The following is an 8,119-nucleotide window of genomic DNA, read 5'->3' on the forward strand; positions in this document are numbered from 1 at the left end:
AATAAATAAATAAAGCCTCCCTCAAAAAAACAAATAGAAAAAATAAAATGGTGCCCTTTTTGATAAAACTTACAAAATAGAAAACACAATTTAATATGCTATTAAGCAAAGACTTTTCCCCATTGTGCTTGAATTGCAAAACAAATCTTTTAAATAAGTGCCAGTGTTCTATAAAATGTTCTATAAATGCTTGTTTTACTTTGGATGGTGTGCTGCTGCTGCGTTCATTCGGCTGGGAGAAATACTTTTCTTTTCCCACTCCGCTACACGCTTCTGTTTAAGGTATAGAGATAAATTTGTTGCGCTGCTTCGTTTAGAAGCAATCGGTTTTAAACGCACAGTGAGGATCTGTTTGGTCTATCCACGTCCTATGCGGCAAAACCGAACCAATTCTGGGCACAAGCTCTGCTGTCATGTGTTGTGTTGTGCGGTGTGTGGGGAGCGCGTGCGGGAGGGAGGGAGGGAGGTGTGGGGTCTGCGCGCGGGAGGGAGGGGGAGAGAGGGGCGGGGCTAAGCCTGTGGTACAGGAGCTCACAGGGGCGCGACGGTGGTGAAACCGTGCTTAACTGTAAATTCGAATTAATCGATAAAATCGATTAATCGCCCAGCTCTATAGACAAGGTGAGCAACAAACAAGATCTGCTGCAGAACGATCTCCTTTTCAAGAACCTGCAGGACATCAAGAAGGTAAATGCAAAGAAAATGTAACCATAATATTTTAAAGTATGTTTTTTTAAAAACTCTACCAGAATCAATGTCAGAATTGGTACTTTAACAACAGCACTGATCTTTCCATAGCAATTAGTAAGTGCTATTTTTTGGAGTTGTACAGGAGCAAGGAGCAATCAGAGAATCTCTATAGAGGAAAAACTCAGTTCAGAATCTGCTCTGAATCTCAGCCACTCAACAGAGTCTTAAATGTATAAAAGCTTAAAAACAAATTTTTATTATAAAAAGTATCAAACATTTAAAAATGTTTAAATGTGTGATATTTTATAGAATAAAATTGCACTAATTTCCTCAAAGCAGCACAACTACAACTATTTTATCACTGCAGAGATAATTATTAAAGCTTTTAAACTGCATTTATAATCTTTTTAAACAAGATCTGTGTGTAAGTCCAGCATCAGTCCAGCATATGCTAGGAATGCTAGTACATTTACTGAATAAAAAACATTTGTAGAAAATGGAAATATAGGGGTATGTTTTCTTTCCTATTTTAGTGAAATACTTTGTTCTACTTTGTAAAATTAAAGAAAAATCCCAGAGAAGTAGTTATACAGTGTTTTAAATGAGAGTTTTAGCTGTTTAGCTCCATTCAGCTCCATGCATTGAGGACTCCCTCGCGGGCTCCCTCTAGCGGTGATGGGGTATAATGTGATATAGCGGGGGAGGGGGCGGGGCTCTACATTACCCGGATGAGGCTGAGCTTCCGGGGTCTGTAGCTGGAGCGCCGGAGGAAGAGCAGAATCAGCTGAACAAAAGAAGGTACGAGAATATCTCTCTCTCTCTCTCTCTCTCTCTCTCTCTCTCTCTCTCTCTCTCATTAGCATTAGCATTAGCAAAATTAGCTTGTAACATGACAGTGTTGTTACCAATACCACACCTAACAGCTAAAGTTAACTATAAAGGATAGGTTTAACCATTACAGACAGATTGTTCATATTTAGGCTATATAACAACACATTTAATGTGTTTAAGACATTCAGGCTGCTAAGATTATTTTATTGTTTGGAAGTGCCAGCTAGTTTAGATTAGCTAACTATCTAGATATCATTGGCCAGGTTAGCTAAAGGTGGCTAGAACATTAACTTACCTGCAAAATTAAAAGTTTGTGCTGTTCTTCTGTGCTTTACCGCAGAAGCTCCGGTGAGTTCAGATAAGTACCAGATAAAGAATATAAATATTTCTGTTGTGTAAGGAGCTTAAAATGTTAATACGAGAGTTAAAATGTTATTCATTTTAGCCTTCATTCAGCTAAAGCTGAAGGCTAGCAGGCGGAAGCTAGCAGCGATTAGCATTAGCGATTGGGTTAAATGTGTAAATATAAAATGTTATGTGTAAAATATGGCTGTTTGTAAGCTTAGCTTGCAGTAAATTGCCCCAAACTGAAATATACATTTTAGTCTGGGGCTTGTAAAAGCTTTTACTGATACTGTGTTTTTGTTTTAATATTATTTTATGCTGTGCTACACACAGTTTTATCAGTTGTAGACACAGAAGAAATGTCTTGTTTCAGTCGTGATTACAATAAAGTAAATATTTCATGCTAAAAGGGACAAATTGATCATGGTTGTAATTATTTTGTGTGTGCTTTTTACTTTCTGGTGGAAAAGTGTATATGTGTGTGTGTGTGTATATATATATATATATATATATATATATATATATATATATATATATATAGTGCTGTATACAATTATTACAGTCTGCAACGGTAGGGGGAGCCCACAAGCACAAAATCTCAATCCTACCTAGTGGAGCTTTAAGGGATTTTGATCTGCATGTACAAAAAAACAAAACAAGTTCACGAGTGCGTATCAATGTTAGATAATGTGTTAGAAAATAATGAACTGTTATCAAGAACTGTAAAAACTCAGGTTTTCAAGCATTGATTTGGATAACTGTCTTTGGTTAATATTTGTAGAAACTTTTATCATTTAACTTAATGTAAATGTTTTGTCTGTGTCCTTGTACTTTTAGCTTTTTGTGCTTCAGGTCAGAACATCTCAGTCTGAAATATTGAAAAACTAATAAATTATATATTTTTTTGACCATTATTGAGAAAACTTAACAAAATAACAAGCAAGTTGTACATTGTGTCTCTGGCAACCAGCCTACAAGGTCAATATAGTAGAGTGGTAGAAGTATGGAATAATGTATTATAGTGTAAAGTGAGATACTAATGTAGTAGTAAAACATTGTATTCGGTATGTAGAATTGTTTCTGCTACACAAATTCAGCCTGCTGACAGTTATATATAACTATATATTATAATGTCTATGGAGTTAGAATAAAAGTTCTGAAACCTTTATGGTGTCCCAGTTGTTTGTCCATATAGTGAAACTGATCTAGGTACTTTTGGATAATTGACCTGCTTTTATTTTAATATACAATTAATTCATTTTTGTTTTTTCCAGAAATAAAAATATTCCTGGTTTTCTCCAGAAATTCATCACTACCAACAACCAGGATAATTAACAAAAAGCAATGTTAAACTGCTGAAAGAGGTGAAGCACAAGCCGTCCAGAAGAATCTCCTGAAAACGCAGAAATTGTTTGCTACATTTCACAGACAGATGGAGCCAAGTCCCAACATGGAGAAACATCAGCACTCTGTCAAGAGTTTTACTAAACAGAGTACTCTCAAAAAACACCAGCGCATTCACACAGGAGAGAAACCACATCACTGCTCAGACTGTGGGAAGAGTTTTACTAAACAGAGTAATCTCAAAAATCACCAGCGCATTCACACAGGAGAGAAACCGTATTACTGCTCAGACTGTGGTAAGAGTTTTACTAGACAGAGTAATCTCAAAAAACACCAGCGCATTCACACAGGAGAGAAACCGTATTACTGCTCAGACTGTGGAAAGAGTTTTAATCAACAGAGTAATCTCAAACTGCATCAGCGCATTCACACCGGAGAGAAACCGTATTACTGCTCAGACTGTGGGAAGAGTTTTACTAAACAGAGTACTCTCAATAATCACCAGCGCATTCACACAGGAGAGAAACCGTATTACTGCTTAGACTGTGGAAAGAGTTTTACTGAACAGAGTACTCTCAAAATTCACCAGCGCATTCACACAGGAGAGAAACCGTATTACTGCTCAGACTGTGGGAAGAGTTTTAATCAACAGGGTCATCTCAATAATCACCAGCGCATTCACACCGGAGAGAAACCGTATTACTGTTTCGACTGTGGGAAGAGTTTTACTAAACAGAGTCATCTCAATAATCACCAGCGCATTCACACCGGAGAGAAACCGTATTACTGCTCAGACTGTGGGAAGAGTTTTACTAAACAGAGTACTCTCAATAATCACCAGCGCATTCACACAGGAGAGAAATCGTATTACTGCTCAGACTGTGGGAGGAGTTTTACTCAACAGAGTAAACTCAAAAAACACAAGTGCATTCACACAGGAGAGAAAACTATCCCAAATTTGTTCCACTGCAATAAAAAGCGCAAATCGTAAATCTTTCAGACAGAACACCTTATCCTACACAAATGTTTCACTCTGTCACTTGGGACACGTTCCACCAGAAACAAACATGAACTGAATTTAACAATGGATTTTACAGGTTCAGCAAAATGAATCTGATCCAGCGATGATGTTTATTGAATTTAATGTTATGTTTTCTCGCATGTTTGATATTCCAGGACATTCTTCGTGAGACACAGCTCAGTTTTTAGGGTAGTTACGGTAGGAGTTCAGTTCTGAAGAAGGGAAGGTTGTTTAAGTTCGAGTGAGGGCACTGCCAGTGCTTGCACCAGATGTTAGGTTAGCATAATTTAGTCTTTAAAATTTAGATGTTAGGAGTACAGTAGGATTCTTCGTCTACAACTAAGCATTTTGGATCAAACCTTCAGTGCTTATGCCTAAAAGGTTTTGAATGCATTTAATCGCTTTTCTAGTATATACAGATTTAATTATTTCCATTAATTTCCAGTATCTCTGTTTTTCCTCTGTGGAAGCCGTCCTCAGTTCCCCAAGCTTAGCATAGCTTACTTTAATGCTGTCAACTGCCAGGCCACCCATATGAAAGGATAAGGGGAAAACACCACCTGAGGAACTCCAGAGAGAGAGTGCTCACAAAAGTGTGACCCAGAGCCACAGAGAGACGACACTGTGCCGGGTACTGCCGTGTGGAGCATTCAGACCCCACAGAGAGGCCAACAAAATCTTTTCCAGAGGTTAAATAAAACGCTCCAGCCATAGTTCTCATACTGAAATCAACCCCCTCCAGACTTGTATAGCGCAGTAAAGTTGCTGGCTCATTTATTGCCCCTGCTGTTGTTCTCTCTGTTACAATAGAGGGATATTTGGTTGATGTATTACTCAAGTTTTTTACTCTTTTTCTTATTAGATATTGTATCTTGCTTAAGACTTTTTAATCTCCAAAGTTACTAAGAATATCCAATTAATTTAGTTAATTGATTGTTTTTATCCAGTACCAACTATTATCCTTGCATTGCTTCACATCTATATTTACTAGGGGTGCAGGAAAAAAATCGATTGGAGCTAACATTGAACGATTCAGAATCGATTCTCATTTTCCAAAAAAAACGTGTTTTTTGGGTGAAGCTACTGTCGCGCTGAGCTTTTTAACTGTCCCTGCGGAGCTCTTTAACTGTTAAAAAGCTCTGCGCGACAGTAGGTGAACTCCCAGTTAGGCAACAGAGGGGTGTGCATGCTAAAATCCAGTGTATTTAGTATCTTCTCTGCTTGTTACATAATTATAGCCTATCTAACGTTCCACTCTTGACCTTGTGGCTGTTTATAAGTGTTTTCTAGTTTTAACAATGTCTACCTTGTAGAAATGAATACAGGATTAGTCAACCATGCTAGAAATTAATCATTCATTATTGTGGCACTGTCACTATATTGCAAAAATATTTTATACAGCAAGGAACCTAAGTTTATTGTTTGAAATAAATGTTCTATTTGTTTAAATTGTCTTTTCATCTTTTTATCTTCTCACATAATTTAAACAAAATTTATAGGCCATTTGAATTGATAAATCATTGTAGAATCGAAAATCGTTTCTGAATCGAACCTTGACCCCAAAAATCGGAATCGAATCAAATCGAAACACTGAGAGATTCATACCCCCAATATTTACTCGTGTGTGTTTCAATAAAATGCTTTTATATTGCAAGATCTGCAATCTCGTGTTTTCTCACTATATGGTTGATAACCTTTCTGTGACCTGGAACCTATCCATCCTGAGCCTGTTTTATGTTATTATTTGGTGAAGGGTGTGATTGGAGATAACCACACCTGCACACTCTTATTTTTAAATGTTTTATACATTTATATATACAGTTATTATTTTTGTGTTCACTTAATAATTTATTTAAAAACTGCTCTCTTTTTAACTGTCACAATGACGCAGGGCTTTGGAGGTTGTTTGTACGTTTTCAGGAATCAGGAAGGTCAGAGTGTTTTCATCAACAGGGAGAGCTGTGAGGAGAACGTGACCCTGAGTGGCAGAGAAGCATCACTGCTGTTCTGGGACCAGTGCATATGAACTAGGAGACAACAAGCTATCTGAGTGAAGTGCTGGGAACCTCTCCTCAGATAGCCAGCGCTTGCCTGTTCTACACACTGTAAAGTCGCACACAGGCCAGAAGATCTTTCCATCCCCTCTTTTCCTCTGTTTCATCTTCTCACAGACTTTAGGGCACATAAGGATTGTTTGGAACACAAGGACTGTCTGCTGTGTTCATGAAGGACACAGAGCTGAACAACATCATGATAAGAACTTGTTGCTCAGACAGGCTGGAGCTGATCACGTCATCAGAACTGGACAACAAGCTGTTAACTGGACTGGATAAATGTATAACTGCTTGGATTAAGTCTGGAGGGCTCGCTCTCTTTCTCTCTCTCTGGGTTTTGAATGTGTTGATCTATCACGATTTTATTAGAACTAAAATATTCCACACTGAAATAATGTAGTTCACATTAGCTAACCTACCTAGCTAAAACATTCCACACTGAAATAAAGTAGTTGACATTAGCTACTCAATCTTACTAAACATTACACACTGAAATACAGTAGTTAACATTAGCAAACCTAGCTAGCCAAAACATTACACACTGAAATACAGTAGTTAACATTAGCTAACCTAGCTAGCTAAAACCTTCCACATGTAAACAAAGTAGTTAAAATTACCTAAAGTAGCTAGCTGAAACATTACACACTGAAATAAAGTAGTTAACATTAGCTAATGTAGCTAGCAAAATCTTTCACTTTGAAATAAAGTTAACATTAGCTAACCTAGCTAGCTAAAACATCCCACACTGAAATAAATTGTTAAAATTACCTAAAGTAGCTAGCTGAAACAGTACACACTGAAATAAAGTAATTAATATTAGCTAACCTAGCTAGCTAAAACATTCCACACTGAAATAAAGTAGTTAACATTAGCTAACCTAGCTAGCTATAAAGATTCCACACTGAAATAAAGTAGTTCAAATTACCTAAAGTTGCTAGCTGAAACATTACACACTGAAATAATGTAGTTAACATTAGCTAGCCTAGCTAGCTAAAACATTCCACACTGAAATAATGTAGTTAACATTAGCTAACCTAGCTAGCTAAAACATTCCACACTGAAATAAAGTAGTTAATATTAGCTAACCTAGCTAGCTAAAACATTCCACACTGAAATAAAGTAGTTAACATTAGCTAACCTAGCTAGCTAAAACATTCCACACTGAAATAATGTAGTTAACATTAGCTAGCCTAGCTAGCTAAAACATTCCACACTGAAATAGAGTAGTTAACATTAGCTAACCTAGCTAGCTATAAAGATTCCACACTGAAATAAAGTAGTTCAAATTACCTAAAGTAGCTAGCTAAAACATTCCACACTGAAATAATGTAGTTAACATTAGCTAGCCTAGCTAGCTAAAACATTCCACACTGAAATAGAGTAGTTAACATTAGCTAACCTAGCTAGCTAAAACATTCCACACTGAAATAAAGTAGTTAACATTAGCTAACCTAGCTAGCTGAAACATTCGACACTGATATATAGTTGATATTAGCTAAACTAGCTAGCTAGATCGTTCCACTTTCAAATAAATTAAACATTAGCTAACCAAGCTAACTAAATCATTCCACACTGAAATAAAATAGTTAACATTAGCTAACCTAGCTAGCTAAACAATTCCACACTGAAATAAAGTATTTAACATTAGTTAACCTAGCTATCTAAATCTTTACAGTTTGAAATGAAGTAAACATTTGCTAACCTAGCTAGCTAAATTTTCCACTTTTAAATAAATTAGACATTTAGCTAATATAGCTAGCTAAAACATTCCACACTGAAATAAAATATTTTCTAAGAACATCTCAGTAAGACAGGTTATTGTTAGTTGTTAAGG

General features: G+C 36.6%; 1 protein-coding gene and 1 long non-coding RNA gene across 2 annotated transcripts; one reads left to right on the forward strand and one right to left on the reverse strand.

The window, feature by feature from the left end:
- Window positions 1-1,407: 1,407 nt before the first annotated feature.
- On the forward strand, window positions 1,408-6,581 carry LOC125801400 (zinc finger protein 239-like). Its single transcript, XM_049478073.1, has 2 exons — window positions 1,408-1,488; window positions 3,141-6,581. Exon 2 carries the CDS (start codon window positions 3,299-3,301, stop codon window positions 4,199-4,201), a length of 903 nt encoding a protein of 300 aa, XP_049334030.1. The 5' UTR covers window positions 1,408-1,488; window positions 3,141-3,298; the 3' UTR covers window positions 4,202-6,581.
- A 580-nt stretch (window positions 6,582-7,161) lies between these two features.
- LOC125801620 (uncharacterized) lies at window positions 7,162-7,807 on the reverse strand. The gene is made up of 3 exons (XR_007438827.1): window positions 7,737-7,807; window positions 7,424-7,527; window positions 7,162-7,267 (listed from the first exon to the last, which is right to left on the reverse strand). It is a non-coding gene; the product is annotated as an uncharacterized LOC125801620 (long non-coding RNA).
- Window positions 7,808-8,119: the final 312 nt, after the last annotated feature.

This window comes from Astyanax mexicanus, chromosome 4, assembly GCF_023375975.1.
Source record: "Astyanax mexicanus isolate ESR-SI-001 chromosome 4, AstMex3_surface, whole genome shotgun sequence".
NCBI classification, from domain to species: domain Eukaryota; kingdom Metazoa; phylum Chordata; class Actinopteri; order Characiformes; family Acestrorhamphidae; genus Astyanax; species Astyanax mexicanus.

Excerpts from the sequence above, each read along its gene's own strand:
- LOC125801400 (XM_049478073.1), top strand. The coding sequence starts at position 3,299 with ATGGAGCCAAGTCCCAACATGGAGAAACATCAGCACTCTGTCAAGAGT.